The sequence below is a fragment of the Hyaena hyaena genome, unplaced genomic scaffold (assembly GCF_003009895.1).
Source record: "Hyaena hyaena isolate Hyena2069 unplaced genomic scaffold, ASM300989v1 scaffold_535, whole genome shotgun sequence".
In the NCBI taxonomy this organism is placed as follows: Eukaryota; Metazoa; Chordata; class Mammalia; order Carnivora; family Hyaenidae; genus Hyaena; species Hyaena hyaena.
Genome location: NW_024081167.1, coordinates 1,130,888 through 1,154,939, shown reverse-complemented (window position 1 = coordinate 1,154,939; position 24,052 = coordinate 1,130,888). Strand labels below are relative to the sequence as shown.

General features: G+C 33.8%; 1 protein-coding gene across 2 annotated transcripts in view; it reads left to right on the top strand.

The window, feature by feature from the left end:
- Positions 1–24,052, top strand: part of TET2 (tet methylcytosine dioxygenase 2) — a 131,209-nt gene that overhangs the window by 95,903 nt on the left and 11,254 nt on the right. The window contains exons 7-9 of one of the 2 annotated variants that reach the window (XM_039255631.1): positions 16,494–16,644; positions 18,305–18,394; positions 21,237–21,481. In XM_039255631.1, coding sequence (XP_039111562.1) covers positions 16,494–16,644; positions 18,305–18,394; positions 21,237–21,425 — 430 coding nt within the window. In that variant the 3' untranslated portion in view covers positions 21,426–21,481. Of the gene's footprint in view, positions 1–16,493; positions 16,645–18,304; positions 18,395–21,236; positions 21,482–24,052 lie in introns of those variants that run through there. The other variant, XM_039255630.1, reaches the window with a different exon arrangement.

The window sequence follows — 24,052 nt, the reverse complement described above, 5'->3', positions numbered from 1 at the left end:
AAATGCCTTTTAATAGCCATTTCATGTGGGAAATCATCTTGAAGTCACTCCACCTTGTTATTCAGGGATTTTTTTTTTTTTTGAGATATAATTCACATACCATAAAATTCACCATTTTATTTTATGTTTTTATTTATTTTTGAGACAGAGAGAAAGCACAAGCTGGGAAGGGGCAGAGAGAGAGGGAGACAGGAGCTGAGGCGAGCTCCACGCTGACAGCAGAGAGCTCGATGTGGGGCTCGAACTCACGAGCGATGAGATCATAACCTGAGCTGAAGTCAGATGCTTAGCTGACTGAGCCACCCAGGTGCCCCTAAAATTCACCATTTTAAAGTTTACAACTCAGTGGTTTAGTAATATGCTAATATTGTGTAATATTAGTAACACACTAATATTAGTAACATACTAATTTGTGTAATAATACACAAAGTTGTGGAACGTTTTCTTCACTCCCAAAAGAAAATCCCATATCTACTAGGGAATGGGTTCCCATTCTCATCTCCCCTAAAATGGCAACCACTAATCAATTTTCTTTCTCCGTAGATTTGCCTGTACTGGCCATTTTGTATTAATGGAATTATAGAATATTTGGCCTTTCTGCCTGGCCTCTTTCACTTAGCATAATGTTTTAAAGGATCATCCATGTCATAACATTAATCAGTATTTTATTCCTCTTTGTAGATGAGTATTATGTTTGTATATATATATATATATATATCACATTTTCCTTATCCAGTCATCAGTTAATGGACATGTGTATTGTTTCCACTTTGAAGCTGTTATGAATAATGCTCCTTTGAACATCTGTGTACAAGTTCTTGTATGAACATACGTTTTCAGTTCTCTTGGAGTGACATTGTTAGTCCTATGGTTTCTCTATGTTTAACTTTTTGAGGAACAGCCAAACTGTTTTCCAAAGCAGCCATACCATTTTTCATTCCTACCAGCAGTATATCGAGGGTTCACTGTCTCCACATCCTCATCAAAACTAGTTATGGTATGTCTTTTCTTATTATAGCCTTCCCAGTGGGTGTGAAGTATATCATGTCATTTTGATTTGCTTTTCTCTAATGACTAATAATGTTAGGCATTATTTTATGTACTTTTGGCTATTCATATGTCTTTTTTGGAACATGCCTACTTGATTCTTCACTCATTTTTAAGTCGAGTTCATTATTTTTTGAGTTGCAATATAGTTTATATAATCCAGATACTAGAACTTTATCAAATATATGGCTTTCAGATATTTCCTCAGATATCATCATTTTCTTGATAATATCCTTGAAGCATAGGATTTTTCAAACTTGATGAAATCAAGTTTATATATTTTTTAATTGACTGTGCTTTTAGTGTCATATCTAAGAAGCCATAGCCTAATCCAAGGTCTTGAGTTACCTCTAGTTTTTTTCTTTTTTCTTTTTTTTTTTTTTACAGAGTATTATAGTTTTAGCTCTTACATTTAGCTCTTTGATCATTACTAAGTTAATTTTATGACGTAAGAGCCCAATACCATTCTTTTGCATATGCATCAGCACCATTTGTTGAGGAGACTGTTTTCTCCATTAAATGGTCTTGTCACTCTTGTTGAAAATTAATTGGCAAAAATGTATGGGTTACTTTGGGATTCTTCTACTCCATTAATCTATCTACATCTCAGTCCTTGTGGCAATACTAGACTGTTGATTTTTGTAGTTTGTTGTAAGTTTTGAAATTTGAATTCACCTGTTTTACCCATTCCCCCTACCACCTCCCCTCTGGCAACCATCTTCTCTGTATTTATGGAAATCCTCCAACTGTTTTACAAGATTTTTTTTTTTTTTTTTTTGGCTACTCTGGATTCTTGATGTCCTTGATAATTATCAAATGTCCTTGATAATTTTAGGAGCGATTTGTCAATTTCCCCATCTGGGATTTGACAGGGGTTCTGGTGAATAAGGAGACCACTATGAGGTGTAATGACAGCTTAACAGTATTAGGTCTTCCAATTGGTTAACAAAGGGATACCTTTACATTTACTTGGGTATTTAATTTATTTCAATGATGTTTTATAGTTTTCAGTATGTAGGTCCTATACTCTTTTATTAAATTTTAAGAATTCTCTTTGATGGTATTTTAAATGGAGTTATTTTGATTTTATTATTGGATCATTATTCATATGGTATTTCTAGTTTTATTTTTTTTCATTTTTTTTAAATGTTTTACTTTTTTTTTTTTTTTTTTGAGAGAGAGAGAGAAAGAGAGTGTGATTAGGGGAGGGGCAGAGAAAGAGGGAGACACAGAATCCAAAGGAGACTCCAGGCTCTGAGCTGTGAGCACAGAGCCCGACAAGTGGCTTGAACTCATAAACCACAAGATTATGACCTGAGCCAACGTCAGACATTTAACCAACTGAGCCACCCAGGTGCCCCTAGTTTTGATTTTTTGACTAAAATCTTCGAACTGGTTTCCAGTTTGAAGAATATCACCATATTAAGCATCTTTTCAGGTGTCTGTTGGCCATCTGATATGTCTTCTTTGGAATCATATCTATTTAGGCCCTTTACCCAATATTTAATTTTTTTTTGGTGTTGACCTATAGAAGTTATTTATATATTTTGGATATTAATCCCATATTGGAGATGTCATTTGCAAATATCTTCTCCCATTCGGTAGGTTAACCTGTTTGTTTTATTGATGGTGTCCTTTGCTGTGCAAAACCTTTTTACTTTGCTGTATTCCCAATAGTTTATTTTTGCTTTTACTTCTTTTGACTAAGGAAACATATCTAGAAAAATGTTGCTACGGCTAATGACCAAAAGACATTGCTTATTTTTTCTTCTAAGAGTTTTCAGGTTTCCCATTTAGGTCCTCAATCCATTTTTAGTTTGTTTTTGTGTATACTGTAAGAAATCCATCCATTTCATTCTTTTGCCTGTGGATGTCCTGTTTTCCCTGTGCCATTTATAGAAAAGGCTGTCTTTTATCCACTGTATATTCTTGCCTCCTTTTCATTGATTAATTGACTATGTATGGTCGGATTTATTTCTGGGTTCTCTATGCTGTTCCACTGATTTCTGTGCATATGTTTTGTGCCAGTACCATACTGTTTTGATTACTTTAGCTCTGTAGTATATCTTGAAATCTAGGATTTCTTCTCAAGATTGCTCTGGCTATTAGAGGTCTTTTCTGGTTCTATAAAAATTTTAGCATTATATGCTCTACTTCTGTGAAAAATTCCTTGGTATTTTTATAGGGATTGAATTGAATCTATACATTGTTTTGGGTAGTATGGACATTTTAACAATATTAATTCTTCCAATTAGCATGCTGTATCTTTTCATTTCTTTGTATTGTCAGTTTTTTTCATTAATGTCTTATGATTTTCAGAGTAAAAGTTTTTCACCTCTTTGGTTATATATATTCCTAGGTGTTTTATTCTTTTTGGTACAATTGTAAATGAGACTGTTTTTCTTAATTTCTCTTTCTGCTACTTTGTTACTAGTATATAGAAACAACACATTTCTGTATATTAATTTTATATCCTTACTGAATTTATCTGTTCTAATAGGTTTTTTTTTTTTTTTTTGGTAGATTCTTTTGGATTTTCTCTGTATGGGTATCATGTTACCTGCAAAAAGTGACCATCTCACTTCTTCCTTACAATTTGGATTTTTTTTTTCCCTTTTCTTCCTTGTCTGATTGCTGCAGCTAGGATTTCCAGTACTATGTTGAATAAAAGAGGTGAGAGTGGACTTCCTTGTCTTGTTCCTGACCTTAGAGGAAAAACTCTGTTTTCCCCGTTGAGTATAATGTTAGCTGTGGATTTGTTATATATAGTCTTTATTATGTTGAGGTCTATTCACATTAAACTCACTGAGTTTTTATCCTGAACGGATATTGTATTTGTCAAATTCTTTTTCAGCATGTATTGAGAAATCCTGTGATTTTTATCTTTCTTCTCATTAATGTGATATATCACATTGATTGATTTGTGAATATTGAACCACCTTACATCCCTGTAATAAATCCCACCTTGATCATGCTGAATAAACCTTTTAATGTATTGTTGAATTCGGTTTGCTAATATTGTTGAGAATTGTTGCATCTGTGTTCACTAGGTTTTTTTTTTTAACGGTGTCTTTGTAGTATTGGAATATGCAGGCCTCTTAGAATGAAGTTGGAAGCTTTCCTTCCTCTGTTATTTTTTGAAATAGTTTAAGAATAAATATTAATTCTTTAAATTTTTGCTGGAATTCACCTATGAAGCCACCTGGTCCTAGATTTTTGTTGGGAGTTTTATTATTGATTCAGTTTTGTCACTAGTAATTGGTTTGTTCATATTTTTCACTTCTTCCTGATTTGGTTGTGGAAGATTATATGTTTCTAGGAATTTATCCATTTCTTCTAGGTTGTCAAATTCATTGGCATATAATTTTTTATTCTTTTTTTTCTTAGTTTATTGTCAAGTTGGTTTACATATAACACCCAGTGCTCACCCCAACAAGTGCCATGCCCATCACCCCCCTTCCCCTCTCCCCCACCCCCATCAGCCCTCAGCTTGTTCTCAGCATTCAAGAGTCTCTCATGGTTTGCCTCCCTCCCTCTCCCCAACTGTTTTTCCCCTTCTTCTCCCGCGTGATCCTCCGTTAGCTTCCTCCTAATTCACCTATATGTGCAAACATATGGTATCTGTCCTTCTCTGCCTGACTTATTTCGCTCAGCATAACACCCTCAAGTTCCATCCATGTTGCTACAAATGGCCAGATTATAATTTTTATAATATTCTCTTATAATTTTTCATATTTCTGTGACATCAGTTATTTTTCCTCCTTCATTTCTGTTTTTGAGTCCTCTCCTTTTGTTGATGAGTCTAATTAATGATTTATCAATTTTGTTTATCTTTTCAAAGAATCAGTTCTTTTATTAATCTTTCTTATTGATATTTTTTAGTCTCTGTTTTATTCATTTCAGCTCTAATCTTCATTATTTCTTCCTTCTCTTAGCTTTGGGATTTTTTTCTTTTTCTAATTTCTTTAAGTGGAAGTTTAGATTGTTTGAGATTTTTATGTCTTGAAGTAGGCTTGTAATATTATAAACTTCCCCCTACAAACTACTTTGTGTCCCAAAGATATTGGACTATTGTGTTTTGATTTTCATTTGTCTCTATGTATTTTTTTAAATTTCCTCTGAGTTTCTTGTTAACCCATTAGGTGTTTAGTAGCATGTTGTTTAGCTTCCACATGTTTGCGAGGTTTGTGGTGTTCTCCAATTTTTTCCTTGCAACTGATTTCATACCGTTTTTGTCAAAGGATGATTTTAATCATCTTAAATTTATTTAGATTTGTTTTCTAGCCTAACATGATTTATCCTGGAAAACGTTTCATATGCACTTGAAAAAAATGTTTATTCTGCTGTTTTTAGATGCAATGTTCTGTATATATCTGTTATGTTCATCTGGTTTAATGTGTCATTCAAAGCCACTGTTTCCTTGATTTTCTGTCTGGATGATCTATCCATTTATGTAAGGGGGTGTTACTATTGTATTACTGTCAGTTTCTCCCTTTATATCTGTGTAACATTTTCTTTTTGTATTTTGGTGCTCTTATATTGGGTGCATAGATATCTATAATTGTTATATCCTCTTACTGGATTGATGCTTTTAGCATTATGTAGTGCCTGGTCTCTTGCTACTGTCTTTGTTTTAAAATCTGTTTTGTCTGACATAAATATTACTATTCCAGTTTGTTGTTGTTGTTTTCTGTTTGCAAGGAATATCTTTTTCCATCCCTTCACTTTCAGTCTATGTGAGTGTTTAGGTATAAGTTTGATTCTTGTAGGCAGTATATAGATGGGTCTTGTTTTTCAGCCATTCAGTTATCCTATGTCTTTTGATTCATAAGCATTTAGTTCATTTACATTTCAAGTAATTGTTGATAGGTATGTATTTAATGCCGTGTTGTTGGAGTGTTAATATTGTTAATGCCACTTTGGTGAAGTGTTCTCTAGACCCAGTTAGCTTAGTGTTTTTGTTCCTCAGTTTTGTCTAGTTGTTATATCCACTGTTGAAAATGGAGTATTTAATAATATATTTTCCCTTTAGATCTGTCATTTTTTACTTTATGTATTTTGGTGCTCTATTTTTAGGTTCATGTGTGTTTTAATTCTTACATCTTTATGAACTCTTTTATTATTATAAAATGTACTTGTTTCTGGTAATAATATTGTCTGAAAACCTACTTTGTCATTAGTATAGCTACTCTACTTCTCTTTTAATAACTGTCTATGCATTTATTTTCAGCCTATTTGTACCTTTAAACCAAGTCTCTTATAGATGGCATATAGTTGAAATTCTTGATCCATTTTTCCAGTCTTTGCCTTTTAATTATATTATTTAAACTTTATACAGTAAATGTAATTACTGTTGAAGTAGGATTTATTGTCTGCCAATTTATTATCAGTTTGTATATGTCTTTTGTTTAACTCTTCTTCCATTACTGCCTTATTTTGTGTTTATGGATATTTCTAGTGTACCTTTATTTTTTTTAGTGTTTTTTATTTATTTCTAGGAGAGAGAGAGAGACAGCATGAGCAAGGGAGGGTCAGAGAGAGAGGGAGTCACAGACTGAAACAGGCTCCAGGCTCTGAGCTGGCAGTCAGCACAGAGCCCGACACGGGGCTCGAACCCACAAACTGTGAGATCATGACCTAAGCGAAAGTCGGACGCTCAACCGACTAAGCCACCCAGGCGCCCCTCTAGTGTACCGTTTTAACTCCCTTGTCACTTTTACTATACTTTTTGGAATTATATAGTTAGTGGTTGCCTTGGCAATTTCAGTTAACATCTTATACCAATCTAATTTAGAGTAATACCAATTTAATTACACTGATATACAGAATTTGGGCCTATATAGTTCCAATCACCCCTTTTCCTTTGTGCTTTTATTGTCATAAAATGTTATGCATTGAATATACATGAACACAGATATAATTACTGCTTTATACAACTGCCTTTATATCAGATAGAAAAAGAGTTAAAAACAATACATATATAAGGTTGTTTCTATTTTCCTATGTATTTACTTTTACTGGTGTTCTTTATATCTTCATGTGGATTCAAATTACTGTCTAGTGTTCTTTCCTCTCAGACTAAAGGACTCCATTTAGAATTTCTTGTAGAGCAGAGCTAATGGCAATAAACACTCTAATTTTTTTTTGTCAGGGGATCCTTTAATTTATTACTCACTTTTAAAGCATAGTTTTGATATATATAGTACATCTTAGTTAATTATATTTTTCTTGCAACATTTAAATATGTCATCCCAGCACCTTTGGCCTCTATATGTCTTATGCATCATCAGCTGTTAATCTTACTAAAAATCTCTTGTATATGATGAGTTTTCTTGCTGCTTTCAAGATTCTTTATCTTTGGCTTTCAATAGTTTTATTACTATTCTAGGTGTGGAATACTTTTTTAATGCTACTTGGAATTAGCTGAACTTCTTGAATGTATAGGTTAATGTTCATCAAATTTGGGGAGTTGGGGGCTATTAGTTCATCTAATAGTTTTCATACTCTTACTCTCCCTCTTCTACTTTGGTGATTCCCATTATGAATATGTTGGTATGCTTGATAGTATCCCCCACAGGTTTCTGAGGTTCTATTTTTTTTTCATTCTTTTTTCTTTCTATTTCTTGGACTGGATAATCTCAACTGAGCTGTTTTTAGCTTCTCTCCCTGTTGCTTTATCTCTCTCTTACTCAAATCTACTGTTGAACCATTCTAATGGACTTTCTAATTTCAGCTATTTTACTTTTCAGTTCCATAATTGCCACTTTATTATTATAGTTTCTATCTCTTTTTATCTCATCTACTTGATAAAATACTGTTTTCCTACTCTTAGTTTTGTTTGTTTTTTTTAAGTTTATTTATTTCGAAAGTGAGGAGTAGGGTGAGAGAGAGGGGAGAGGTTCAGGGCTCCAACCCACAAACCATGAGATCATGACCCAAGCCTAAATCAAGAGTCAGACACTTAACCAACTGAGCCATCCAGGCACCCCTACTTTTGATTCCTTAAGCATGGTTTCCTTCTGTTTTTTGAACATACTTGAAATAATGACTCAGTCTTTGTTTAGTAGTCTTACATCTAGACTTCTTCATTGACAATGTCTATTAACTGCTTTCTTCCTTTGTATTGACCGTACTTTTTTTCTTTGTATGTTTTATAATTGTTAGAAACTGGATATCTTAAATAATATAGTGTAGTAACTTGGGAAGTTAGATTCTCTTTCCTACCCAGGATTCATTATTGTTACTAGTGTTATTTATTAGTTTAGTGACTTTTCTGAACTATTTCAGAAAATCTATATTATTTCCTCATGGGCAGCTGTGGAAATCTCCGCTTGGTTAGCTTAGTGGTCACCTAATTATTAGACAAAGATCCTTCATTACCTAAAACCAGTAAGTCTCCCAGTCTTTACCATGGGAGCTCTGTATGTATGTTGGAGCATGCCTTCAACATTCAGCCAGGCAATTTACAACTCCCTTGTGCAGAGCTTCAAGTTTAACCAGTTTAGCGTTTATGTCTTTTGTGAATGAGCATACAATATGTATATGACTTCCTGGCTTACCAGGAACATGTTGGCTTTTTAAAGCCTCCAGTGGACATCTTATTTCCCATATTTTAACTTTAAGTGTTTGAGTTAGCCTCTTTTTTTTTTTTTTTTTTTTAATGCCAACTGTTACCCACCACCTCAGGCAGCTACAGTGGTTAACAGAGCAAACACCTCCTGGGGAAAAGGCTGTACATACTAGGTAAACTCTAAGGTAAAATGAAGACAGCCTTGCTATTAGTGTCTTCTAGAGAACTACCAAATAGGTAAAATAATGACACTTTTCTGAGAATGGGGCACCAGAGGATAGCTAACCTAATTCTGCCCTGTCCAGTGGTTGCCAGGCTACTGATTTTTACTATAAATATGAGTTGTTGGTTTTGAAGGTTGTCATAGAGTTCTGGGAACAATGAGAATAGGGCAAAGTGAAAACCACAAAGCTTCTTCTTACTGAAATTTCAGTGCCTTTCTTGAATCAACTCCTTGGAATGCTGCAAGTCTTCATTAATTTGCAGATTTCTGAAAAGTTATTTCTGACAGTATTTATTAGTATTTTCAATGCTCTTATGGAGGTGGGAAATTTCGGAGAACTTTATTTGGCCATTTTTGCTCTATCATCTCTAAAGTGATAATTTCTAATTATAGCATTCCTTCTGCATTTATTAGTTAGAATTATGTAAATAATTTTTTCTTTTCAATTGTTTGATTACCATTAAATATAGATTATAAACAAATAACAGATAAATGCATGGTATGGATGTTTAGTTGTGAAATCTGAGAATGGGGATTTGGTCTCTTAGTAATCATCCAAAATTATCAATTCGTTTGTTCTTTTTAATATCATTATTAACTTGTAGTTTTAATCTATTTCATTTTGATGGAAAGTGATATTTAGAGGTCATAATTTTTGCCCAGATATGTTCATTGTCACTAAGATATTAATTTTAGGCATTTTTAGTGAGCAGACATAGTAATTGGTTTTAGAAAGAGTGATTTTGAGCTTTTAAATTCAAATCATGGTTTATATTGTTATTTCCTATTTGTAATTTGTAATTACAGGATATCTACTTATCTTTTACACGTCTCTTAAACTCTAATTCTTTTTTTGACATAAGCAATGACTTCCTCATGTCACAATATACATAGTTTCAAAATACTAAGACTGTGATGTTCACTGAAGTCAGTACGGAATTGCATAAACAAGAATTTTAACAAAGAGAAAATATTTTAAAATACCAAACATAAGTCACAGAGCTGAAGAATACATAACTGGAAAATTCACTAGACAAGTTCAAGAGTAGACGACATCAAGTAAAACGAATGCAAAAGAGTGAAGATAGCTGAAGGAATTTATGAGACACCATAAAAGGACCAAAATACACATTATAAGGCTCCTAGAAGGAGACAAAAGAGAAAGGAGTAGAAAGTTTATTAAATAAGTAACAGCTAAAAAATATCTTGAAACAAATATACTAAAATTTAGGACTGCAGCAAAAGGAGTTTTAAGAGGAAACTTCATAGTAATAAATATCAATATTAAAAAGAAAGATCTCTGGAGTGCCTGGGTGGCTCAGTTGTTTGAGTGTCCAACTTCAGCTCAGGTCATGATCTCATAGTTCATGGGTTTGAGCCCTGCGTCGGGCTCTGTAATGACAGCTCAGAACCTGAAGCCTGCTTTGGATTTTGTGTCTCTGTCTCTCTGCCCCTTCCCCATTCATGATCGATCGATCTCTCTCCCTCTCTCTCTCAAATAAACATTTAAAAATTTTTTTTAAAAAATCTCAAACAACCTAGCTTTACACCTCAAGGAAACTAATAAAAAGGAGCAAACTAAGCCCAAAGTTAGCAGAAGGAAGGAAATAACAAGGGTCAGAGTGGAAATAAATGAAATAGAGACTAAAAAGACAATGGAAACGATGAATGAAACTAACAGCTACTTTTCTGAAAATATAAACAAAATAGTAAACCTTTAACTACACCTGCCAAGAGAAAGGAGGACTCAAAAAAAAATACAATTATAAATGAAAGAGAAGGCATTTCAAGTGCTTAAGTGAACACTGTGAACAACTGTACACCCACAAGTTGGACAACCTAGAGGAAGTGGCTAACTTCCTATACACATACAACTTACCAAGACAGAGTCATGAAGAAAAAGAAAATCTGAACAGACCAATTACTAGTAAAGATACTGAATCTGTAATAAAAAACCTCACAAGAAAGAAAAGTCCAGGATCGGATGGCCTCAATGGTGAATTCTACCAAATATTTGAAGATGAATTCAGAGTCCTTCTCAAACCCTTTCAAAAAGTTGAAGAAAAGGAATTATTTCCAAACTCCTTTTACATGGCCAGCATTACACAGATACCAAAACCAGGTAAGGACATTACAAAAACAGAAAATTATCTGCCAATATCCCTGATGAAAAATTAAATGCAAAGATTGTCAACAGAATATTTGCAAACCAAGTCCAATAGTACATTAAAAGGATCACACACTATAATCAAGTGGGATTTACTCCAGGAATGCAAGAATGGTTCAACATACCCAATTAATCAATCCCACATTAACAAAATTAAGGATAAAAATTGTATAATCATTTCAAGAAGTACAGAAAATGCATTTGACAAAGTTCAACATCCTTTCATAATAAAAACTGAGCATAGAAAGTACCTCAACATAATAAAGACCACATATGAGAAAACCACAGCTAACATCATACTAAGTGTTGAAAATCCGAAAAGCTTTACTCTAAGATCAGGAACAAGACCAAAAAAAAAAAAAAAAAAAATGCCTACTGTGACCACTTTCATTCAATATATTACTCGAAGTACTAGCTAGAACAATCAGGCAAGAAAATAAAATAAAAGGCATCCAAATAAGAAAGGATGGCGTAAAAGTATCACTGTTTGCAGATAACATGGTCTTACATATACAAAATTCTAAAGACCTCATCAAAAAAACCTGTTGGAACTAATAAACAAATTCAGTAAAGTTGTAGTATACATCAATATACAAAAATCAGTTGTGTTTCTATATACTAACAATGAACTAACAGAAAGAGAAATTAAAGAAACAATCACATTTACAAAAGCATCAAAAAGAATGAAACATGGGTCCACTTCTGAGTTCTCAATTCTGTTCCATTGGTCTATGTGTCTGTTTTTATGCCAATACCATACTGTCTTGATGATGACAGCTTTGTAGTAGAGGCTAAAGTCTGGGATGGTGATACCTCCCATTTTGGTTTTATTTTTCAGGATTACTTTGGCTATTCGGGGTCTTTTGTGGTTCCATACAAATTTTAGGATACTTTGTTCTAGTTTTGAGAAGTATGCTGGTGCAATTTTGATTGGAATTGCATTGAATGTGTAGAGAGCTTTGGGTAGTAATGACGTTTTAACTATATTTATTCTTCCTATCCATGAGCATGGAATGTTTTTCCATTTCTTTGTGTCTTCTTCAATTTCCTTCATAAGTTTTCTATAGTTTTCATCATACAGATCTCTTGTATCGTTGGTTAGGTTTATTCCTAGGTATTTTATGGTTTTTTGTGCAATTGTGAATGGGATCAGTTTCTTGATTTCTCTTTCTGTTGCTTCATTGTTGGTGTATAAAAATGCGACTCAGAAGTGGACCCAAAAGTATACAGCCAACTAATCTTTGATAAAGCAGGAAAGAATATCCAATGGAAAAAAGACAGCCTTTTAAACAGATGGTGTTGGGAGAACTGGACAGCAACATGCAGAAGAATGAAACTAGATCATTTTCTCACACCATGCACAAAAATAAACTCAAAATGGATAAAGGACCTGAACGTGAGACAGGAAACTATCAACACCCTAGAGGAGAAAGCAGGAAACAACCTCCTTGACCTCCACCGCAGCAACTTCTTACTTGACACATCCCCAAAAGCAAGGGAATCAAGAGCAAAAATAAACTGTTGGGACCTCATCAAGATTAAAAGCTTCTGCACAGCCAAGGAAACAACCCAGAAAACTAATAGGCAACCAACAGAATGGGAAAAGATAGTTGCAAATGACATATCAGATAAAGGGTTGATATCCAGAATCTATAAGGAACTCACCAAACTCCACGCCCGAAAAACAAACAACCCAGTGAAGTAATGGGCAAAAGATATGAACAGACACTTCTCCAAAGAGGACATCCAGATGGCCAACAGACACATGAAACGATGCTCAGCATCCCTCCTCATCAGGGAAATGCAAATCAAAACCACACTGAGATACCACCTCACGCCAGTCAGAGTGGCTCAAATGAGCAAATCAGAGAACTCTAGATGCTGGCGAGGATGTGGAGAAACAGGCACCCTCCTACCCTGTTGGTGGGAATGCAAACTGGTGCAGCCCCTCTGGAAAACAGTGTGGAGGTTCCTCAGGAAACTAACAATAGAACTCCCCTATGACCCAGCAGTAGCACTGCTAGGAATTTACCCAAGGGATATAGAAATGCTGATGCATAGGAGCACGTGTACCCCAATGTTCATAGCAGCACTTTCAACAATAGCTAAAACATGGAAAGAGCCTAAGTGTCCATCAACGGATGAATGGATCAAGAAGATGTGGTTTATCTATACCATGGAATACTACATGGCAATGAGAAAGAATGAAATCTGGTCATGTGTAGCCACATGGATGGACCTTGAGGGTGTTATGTTGAGCGAAATAAGTCAGGCAGAGAAAGACAAATATCATATGTTTGCATGTATAGGAGGATTAGGAGGAACTTAACTGAGGAACAAGGGGGAGAAGAAGGGGGGAAATGGTGGGGGAAAGGGAGAAAGGCAAACCATGAGAGACTCTTAAGGCTGACAAAAACTGAGGACTGATGGATGTGGGGGGGAGGGGAGATGGGCATGGAGGAGGGCACTTGTGGGGATGAGCACTTGGTGTTATGTGGAAACTAATTTGATAATAAACTATTTGTAAAAAAAAAAAAAAATTTTTTCAAAAAAAAAATCTAGATTTGTGCCAACACACGTTATAATAAAAAGAAGGAAACTGGAAAATAAAAAAAAGAATGAAACATGTAGGAATAAATTTAAGCAAGGAGATGTTAAATCTGTATACTGAAAACCACAAAAGATTGGTGAAAGAAATCAAAGAAGAAAAATAAATGGAAAGATAGCCTATGTTCATGGATTGGGAGAATCAATATTGTTAAAATCCCCATAGTACCCAAAGCAATCTGTGGGTTCAATACAATCTCTATCAAAATTCCAATGACATTTTTCATGGTAATAAAAAAAAAATCCTAAATTTATATGGAATCACAAATGACCCCAAACAGTTAAAGCAGTCTTGAGAATGAAAAACAAAGCTGGAGTCATTATACTTTCTGATTTCAAAAAATATTACAGAGCTATATTAATTAAACAGCATGGTACTGGTATCAAAACAAACACTTTAATCAATGGAACAGAATTCAAAGCCAACAAATACATATATTAAAATATGGTCAATTAATTTTTTTTAATGAAGCCAAGACTATACAATGGGAGAAGGATCATTCTTCAATAAGGGATTTTGGGAAAAATGGATGTCACACCCGGGAGGATGAAACTAGACCTCTCCTACACTATACAAAACAATCAACTCAAAATGGATTAAAGTTTTGAACATAAGACCTGAAACTGTAAAACTCCTAGGAAAAAAAACATAGGGGTAAACTTGATCTTGATCTTGACAATGGTTTTTTGCATTTAATAACAATGGCAAAGGCAACAAAAGCAAAGTGTGACTACATCAAACCAAAAAGCTGAACGGTAGAGGAAACCATCAACAAAATGAAGAAGCAGTCTATATAGAATGGGAGAAAATATTTGCAAACCACATACCCAGAAAGAAGTTAATATCCAGAATATACAAAGAACATATACAGCTCAATAGCAAAAAAGCGAACCAACTAATTGGGCAAAGGACCTGAATAGACATTTTTATAGAGAATGTGTACAAATGGCAAACAGGTCCATGAAAATGTGCTCAACATCACTAATCATTGGGGAAATACAAATCAAAACCATAATGAGATATCACCTGACACCTGTTAGGGTGTTTATTACCAAAAGATAAGAATGATAGCAAGAATGTGGAGAAAAGGAAATTCTTGTATACTGTTAGTGAGAGCATAAGCTGGTATACCCACTATGGAAAACAGTATGGAGATTCTTCAAAAAACCAATACTAGAACTACCAGTTCTATTATGACCCCTTCTGAGTATATATCCAAAGGGAATTAAATCATTATCTCAAAAAGATTATGCACTTCAGTGTTCATTGCAGCATTATCTGTAACAAATAATGTGTGGAGACAACCTAAGTATCCACCAGTGGGTGAACGGATAAAAGTGATGAGGTATGGAGAAAGAGGGAGAGGGGGAAGGAAGGAGAGGCAGGAAGGGAGGGAGGAAGGAAAGAAGGAAAATATTATTCAGCCTTAAAAAGGGAGGGAATCCTGTCATTTGTAACAAGATGGATGAATCTAGAAGACATTAGGCTAAGTGAAATAAGCCAAGCAGAGAAAGACAAATACTGCATGATGTTACTTCTATGTAGAAACAAAAAGAGAAACAAACCCAAAAGTAGAACTCTAAAACAGAGTAGAAAAGTGGTCGTGAGGACAGGGGAAATAGGGAAAGGTTGATAAAAGGGTACAGTCTTTCAGTTATAAAATGAATAAGGTCTAAGGATCTAATGTGTAGCATGGGGACTATAGTTGACAACACTGTATTGTATAATTGGAATTGGCTAAAAGAATATAACTTAAATGTCATTTACCCAAAAAGGTGAATTAAATATATGCGATAATAAATATATAAACTCAGTGGGCAATTCCTTTCACAATGTACACATATATCAAATCACTTTGTACACTTTTCAATATCTTAACTATTTGTCAGTTATACCTCAATAAGCTGGAAAAAATAATTGAATAATAAATAATAATAGAATAATAGTTTTCCTAGTAGGTTGTTTCATCATTTTTTATTTATTTGGCTTTTTGTTTTTGGTTTCTTTGCTAAATTTGTCTGTTTGCTTATTGCTCTTAGGATATATCTGGCTTAGGCTGTTAAGTCACAATACTGTATTTTAGCCAAAAACTGGAAGGTCCTTAAATGCCCATCAATGGAATGGTTAATTTGTGGAATATTTATACAATGGAAAATTGTACTCAATGAATAAACACATGAAAAAGTACAACTATATGCAACAGTATGGATATTCCAAACATCATGTTGAGCAAAAATAACAAGACACAAATAAGTTTATACTATCTAAGTGTGTATATGTGTGTACCTGTATATATATAGAGTTCTACCCATTTTTATACTACATATATAAATAAAAATAAACACTATATAGTATATATATGAGTAAGCAAAATTGTGTATGTGTGTATATATACGTACATACACATATATACATACTACATATAGTATAAAATATGCAAAGTGTGCAATACATATACTTTCACATGTATATAGTATGGTAATATAGAGAATAAAATTGGCACAACTAATCTCTTCTGATAGAAGTTATTGTTAAAGCTCACTGGAAGTATAGAGGAAATTGTGGAGTGCCAGTGTATGTTTGTTTCTTACTTTGGGTGCTACTTACTTGAATTTGTTTTGTTTGTGAGCATTTGCAAGCTGTAAAATTATGTGTAATTTTCTGTGTAATGTGTTAAAAAAAAGAGTTATTTAAATTGTGTTTCAAAATCAATTAATATAGTTCTTTTCTGATGTGGTTATGGCAGGCTTAATTAATAGAGTTAAACTTCTTTTAAAATTAATTTGCACTCATTTTTGCATGCAGACACCAGAATACAAGATTGGTAGCCTAGATAAATGTTATCGATAGCTATGAACTTGATCCTTTGATCCCTCAGGAGAACCTGTGCCTGTCAAGGGCTGGACCCCGAAACCTGTGGTGCCTCATTTTCTTTTGGTTGTTCATGGAGCATGTACTACAATGGATGTAAGTTTGCCAGAAGCAAGATCCCAAGAAAATTTAAGCTGCTTGGGGATGACCCAAAAGAGGTTTGTTTACGTCCTGATATATAATCTGTATTTTTCATGGAGAATTGTTGAGTACAAATGAACAGTATGGCATACTCTGTTAAACTCTCATTAACATAGAGAATTTCACCTCAGAGGTAAATCAAAATTTTAGCTAAACTATAGATACACATTATAATATTTGAAAAAGTTAGCATCATAATAACCATGTGATACTAAAGTAGTAAAATTTGAGCAAGACAAACTCTTAATACCTATGGCTTTTTATACTTATCTTTTACATTAATTTTAGAGTTTTAAATAGCTGTCACTTTGGTATTAAAACTAAATGTTAACATTTCATCATTATAACTTTCATCTTTCAAACCTGAATTATAGAAGTCATGTGAATCACTGCCACATTCAATAAAGACCATTTCTAGTCACATTTTCATGCCCTGAGATTTTATACTTTAAAGTTATCATAATGAATGCATTCAGGAAACTGAAACATATTTAGGTTTTAATGTAAGTATAATTGAAATTATCTATTTCTCAAAATATAACTTACAGATGGATCTCAAATATAACAACTTTTAGGTAGCTTCTAGAGTACGATAATTGAATAATCTGTAAACCTCGGTATGTTTACATTTAGATATGACCAAATTTTTAGTTGCTCTGTGAACTTTATAATTATCTTACAAATATTAAATGAAATTGAAATATACAGTTATACTATGGATACTATAATATTGATATGTCCCTCTAAATGAAATATTTGTTAGCTTTATTTGTGACTATAATAGTAAGTGGAAATTTAATGAAGTTTCAAAACTTTTGAAATTATGATAATTTTCTTTACAGGATTTTATATATACATATAAATATAATATAAATATATATACACACATATATAAGGTTTATACATATATATGTGTATATAAAGTTTATTGAGAGAGAGAGAGAGCACACAAGTGGAGGAGGGAGAGACAGAATTCCAAGCAAGCTCTGCACTGTCAGCAAAGAGCCAGATGTAGGGCTCAAACCCACACTGTCAGAGGTCATGACCTGAGCTGAAGTAAAAATCTTAATTGACTAAGTCACCCAGGCGCCCCCACAGGATTATATTTTTAATAAACTTTATTAAATGGGATAGATGTACTCTTTTCATAAGAAAAAAACACAAATACTTAATAAGCCTAAAGAAGAGTAGCAATTTTACATGTCATCAGCCACTTGTTATATGTTCATGTTAATATGTGGAATTTAAGAAACAAAACAGATGAACATAAGGGAAGGGAAGGAAAAATAAGATAAAAACAGAGAGGGAGGCAAAACATAAGAGACTCTTAAATACAGAGAACAAACTGAGGAATGCTAGAGGGGAAATGGTTGGGGGATGGGCAGATGGGCATTAAGGAGGGCACTTGTTGGGATGAGCATTGGGTATTACATGTAATTGATGAATCACTGGGGTCACTCCTGAAACCAATACTGTACTGTAAGTTAACTAACTTGAATTTAAATAAATATTTAGAAAAAGAAATAGTCATGTTAAGAAACCTCAGTTATTTAATAAGAACGATCCTATATATTGTCATTTGGATCTAAGATATAGGAGGAAATTGTTTACTGATAGCCTCTCTTACATATAGAAAGGATTTAGAATTTAATATGTAGAATTATTCATTTTAAACAGGAAGAGAAACTGGAATCTCATTTACAAAACCTGTCCACTCTTATGGCACCAACATACAAGAAACTTGCACCTGATGCATACAATAATCAGGTAAGTTCATAAATAATTATGGACAATGATTGGAACCATTTATTATTGATGACCTACCTACTTTCAAAAAAATATCATCAAAAAGAGCTTATTGTTGGTCTTTTAACCTGTAAAGATAATGAGTCTCACAAGCTGTTGTATCCACTAATCTTGTTCTCATATCTCTTCTATAAGCAGACTTTGGTGATTAATTAAAATTATGTGGCCCAAACTATAGGTTCTGACCACCTATTAACTGTTTTCACAGAAGTTCTATCCATATTAAGATATGAGTATACTACTTTGTAAGTGTACATACATATGTCCAAATATGTCTGATTTTGATAGATTCTCTTTTTATTTGGCCTTGGCTCCATGAACCAAGCTAAAACATTTTTTCCTATTTTATGAGTGTGGTCTGGGCTATACCTATTTGGAAGGCTAGGTCATTTGTTGCGAAATGTTCATGAAGGAGGAAAAAATCTGTAAAGTCTTCCCTGTCATTATAACATCAACAAGAAAAGCATTAAATGGAAACCTGTTATAAACTAGACGCCATATTTAGTCTCTGTCGATATAAAGATGAGCAATGCAGGTTTTTGTCTTTAAGGAATTCCTTTTTTAAAGAAACTCTTTGGGGCACCTGGGTGGCTTAGTCGGTTAAGCGTCCGACTTTCACTTAGGTCATGATCTCGCGGTTCGTGGGTTCGAGCCCCGCGTCGGGCTCTGTGCTGACTGCCAGCTCAGAGCCTGGAGCCTGTTTCAGTCTGTGACTCCCTCTCTCTCTGACTCTCCCCTGCTCACGCTGTCTCTCTCTCTCTCCTAGAAATAAATAAAACATTAAAAAAAAAATTTTAAAGAAACTCCTTTAAGGCAAAGATATGTAAAACAGCCATTACAGAACAATACGTTAACAGCTAGGATAGAGGTATTCTCATTTTTGAAGGAACAAAAAAAGTTTTCTCTGAAGGTAGAGATGTAAGGTCACAAATGGCCTTGGAGACCATATAAAGATCTTTGAATTATGAGCTTTATCCGGTATGGAAGAAGGCCACCATTTGGGTATTTTAAATGTTGTTGGGAACAGGGGAGGATGAAGTGATTTAATTTAAAAAGGTTAATTTAATTAACCAAATTAAATGAAATACAACTTAGGTTAGTATAAAATTAAATTGGAGAAGTAAGCTAGTGCATTCATTAGGCAAGAGAAGTTAAGGTCCTACATTAAAGAAATGGCAGTAGCGAAAGAATAAAGGAAATAAGTATGTGAAATTTGAGATATAACTTACTGATCAATTGGATTTGAGGATGAGCAAAAGGGAGAATTTGAGGATCTACCAAATTTCTGGCTTGGGCAGATTCTATTCAGTAGTATTTGGAATCAGTGAGGAAAAGGAGGTTTGGGGGCAGAAGGGGGAAATGATAAATTTCATTCTGGACATACTATGTTTGAGATCCTGTAGGATAATTAGATGGAAAATCCCAAGAAAAATCCAGGCTAACAATGTAGATTTGGGAGTTATCAAAATGCAAGAAGTAGTTGAGTTGAACACATAGGAGTGAATGTACTTTTTCAGAGTGGAGATGATAAAGAAGAGAAGGGGCTATTGATGGGATTCTGGAGTACACTGACATTTTAGGAGTGGAGGATGAGAAACCAGTGAAGTAAATGCTGGGAGTAGGCACAACAGAGTGAGGTTAAAGATTTAAGGAAAAGAGGGAGACTGATAGATGGAGGAAAGCTAGAGGTGATACAGGTAGCCAGAGCAGAGTACACAGCAGGAGGCGAGTACAGAGGAGTATGCAGAGTGGTACATTTAGCAAACATTGTCATTTAATAACATTAAAGGCTAATGGGGTTAATTTATATAGCAGAGACAGACAGGGGAGACCAATACTCATTTAATGATTTATCTACTTTTGTTTCCATTTTGGACTTTAATACTTTCCCCAAATTTCAACTCTCTTTTTTTAAGTGGGAACAAAAGAAGCAAAGTTAATAATGATCTGTTTATAAAGTTGCTTTATGTCACAACTCAGGCTTTTAGAAATATGATGTGTATGAAAATTATTTTTAATGATGTTAATAGTAGTAGGATTAATACTGTTATTTTACAACCTTATCTACTTTGGTAAGTATCACAGAAAAGTATATGGAATGTATTGGTACTTTTGTAAAATAATTCTAAGTGAGAAACACAATAAATCAAGCTATAAAAAGAAAATGAATTGAGTCTATGTTGCTAGATTTCAAGTTTGGCCATTTTCTGTTGAATAAAATATTTTATAGGTGCTATTAATCAAATGGCTTTAGCTGGGGAAGGGACAGAATAACAAAGCATTGGTGTTCTTCTTACTCCTCTAATTCTTATTATAAATGGTATCATACACACTTGATTTTCTAAGCATTATTATTCTACCCTATTACATTATGTTTGGAGTATTTTATGCATTTCCTGAACCCAGAGTATCCAAAATATGAAGGTACCCTAAAGTTTAGTTATAACAAGATGATTAGGTATAATTTTTTAGATATGTTTCAGTATTTATATATGAATACATGTGTAGATGTACTAATAAATGGGGAGAAAGTTTCAGTTAAGCAAGATGAATAAGCTCTAGAGATCTGCTTTGCAATGTGTGCCTATTGTCAGAATAATGTATTGGACACTCAAAATTTTGTTAAATAGCTATATCTCATATTACATATTCTTACCACAAAATAAAATTGATATACAGACATGCATTCATACGTGAGAAATAGATGTAATGTCTATATAAATTAAATCAATTATGGCTAAAGATGGATAAGGTATTTTTTTATATTGACTGGTATGTACTATTGGGTAATATTCATCCATAGGTCTTAATACGGTTTAGAGATCAAGAAAACAGCCGTGATCTTTCCACACAATACATGGGAAGACCTGTTGAAGTTATGGATGCTGTCAAAGCCTACAATTTGATTTCTGTCTCCTCCCCCAACTGGATGTATTATACTTATTTCTCTTATCTAAATGCTCTTCTTTTGCTTTGTTCCTTGATTTTATAGTTAAAGTCTTATTGTTGAAGTTAAGCTACACATCAGAGAAAAATGTGAGAAAAAGATAGAGGAAAAGCATCTTTAAAGTACAGGAAAAAAAAAAAAAAACCTTGTCAACCCAAAAATCTATACCCAGGAAAAACTTCAAAAGTAAAGGCAAGGGGTTGCCTGGGTGGCTCAGTTGGTTAACCATCTGACTTTGGCTCAGGTCATGATCTCACGGTTTATGAGTTCAAGTTCCATGTCAGTCTCTGTGCTGACAGCCTGCTTTGTATTCTGTGTCTCCCTCTCTCTCTTTGCCCCTTCCCCTCTCTCACTCTCTGAAAAATAAATAAATTTTAAAAACAAAACAGTAAAGGCAAAACAAAATTTTTTTCAAACATACAAAAGCTGAAATAATTACCATCAGTGGACTAACACTTTAAAAATATTAAAGGAACCCTGCCAGTAGAAAGAAAATGATACCAGATGGATATCTGTATTGACAAAAAGGAAGGAAAAACATCATAAACAGTAGCTATGTAAACTTTTTCCTTATTTAAAAAAAATTTTAAGATAATTTGCTATTGAAAAAATATATTAACAATGTACCTTAAAGTTTATAACAGGTAGAAGTAACACAGAGGCTGGGGAATTGAAAGTATACTGTTGTTAAGGCTCTAATGTTATATATGGAGTAGTATACTATTCCTTGAATGTAGAATGTGAGAAGTAAAACAATATACTGTAAATTTTAAGGGAAGCAGCCATTAAAAAATAATCTACTGGTAAGAAAATCTACCAGCTCATCCACCAATAAAAAGGAAAAAAATAGAATTAATCCAAAAAGGTATTTAAAACGAATATGGAACCAAATTTAAGATAAGACAAATATAAAGCAAATAGAAAAATGGTACATTTAATCCCAAGCCTATCAAAAATCTTATTAAATGTGAGTGGCTTTTAACATTCCCAATTAATAAGGTAGAGTTTGTGATACTAATTAATCACACTGATATTGAATAATTGTGATATTGAAAAACACAGGAACCAAGAAATATCATGCCAATATCAGTCAAAGGGAAGCTTGAATGATCATATTAATAACAAAGTAGATTTCATTGCAAAGAATATTATAAGCTATAAAGAGGATCATTTAATGACAATAAAAGTACAGTTCATTAAGAAAATATGATAATCCTAGCTATGTACAGAGCTTCCGATTTTATTAAACAAAACTGATAGAACTAAAAAAGAAATTAATCTACAATTACAGTCAGATTTCAATACATCTCTCTGAGTAACTGTTAGAACAAATACAGAATCACTAAGGAGACAGAAGACATGAAAAGCACTTTTAACCAACTTGACCTTATTGACATGTATTAGAAGTCATCACCCAACAACAGAATTGACATTTTCAAGAGTACAGGAAGTTTTATCATGATAGATTATATACTGATTCACAAAACAAGTATCAATAAATTATAAAGCCTCAAATATGTTCTCTGGCCAAAATGAAATTAAATGAAAAATTTGTACCAGTATATCCACAAAACCTCTTCTGGAAACCAAGCAACATATTCCTAAATGACGTATGAGGCCAAGAATAATTCACAGGGAAATTAAAAAGTATCTCAAACTGAATAAAAATGAAAACTTGGGGGTTCCTGGGTGACTCAGTCGGTTAAGCCTCTGACTCTTGATTTCAGCTCAGGTCATGATCTCATGGTTCATGAAACTGAGCCCTGTGTTGGGCTCTGCACTGACAGCCACGAGCCTGCTTGAGATTCTCTCTCTCTGCCCCTCCCTCAGTCATGCACGTGCATGCATGCACTCTCTCTCAAACATTTAAAAATGAGAAAATGAAGACATGATATTGATTTTGTGAAACAAAGCTATAAAGCCATGCTTAGAGAGGACTTTATAGCATTGAACACTTATTAGAAAAATATAGGGGCACCTGGGTGGCTCAGTCAGTTAAGTATCCAACCCTTGGTTTCAGTTCAGGTTATATCTCATCATCAATGAGATCAAACCTGCCACCAGGCTCTGCTCTGTCAGCATGGAGCCTGCTTGGGTTTGTCTCTCTTCCTCTCTCTGGCCCTGTCCTGCTCATGCGTGCTCTCTCTCTCTCTCAAAAATAAACAAACCTTGGGACACCTGGGTACTTCAGTTGATTAGGAATCCAACTTTGGCTCAGGTCATGATCTCATGGTTCATGAATTCAAGCCCTGTGTCAAGCTCTGTGCTGATAGCTCAGAGCCTAGAGCCTGCTTCAGAATCAGTCTTCCTTTCTCTCTGTCCCTCCCACTTACACTCTCTCTCACTGTCAAAAATAAAATAAACATTAAAAAATTAATAAAAAAATAAACCAGAAAATATATATAAAGTCTCAAATTAATGATCTAGGCTTTTGCTCTAAGAAACTTGGAAAAGGACAGTAATGTAAGCCCTAAAAAGCAAAAGGAACAACTAAAGAAATAAATCAATGAAATGGAATACAGAAACAAGAGAAGAAATCAGTAAAACCAAAAGCTAGTACTTTGAATCAATTCAATCAGGAAAAAAAGAGAAGGCACAAATTGCCAATATCAAGAATTAGAGATGAGATAGCACTACAGATCATACAAACTTTAAAGGAATAAAATTATTAA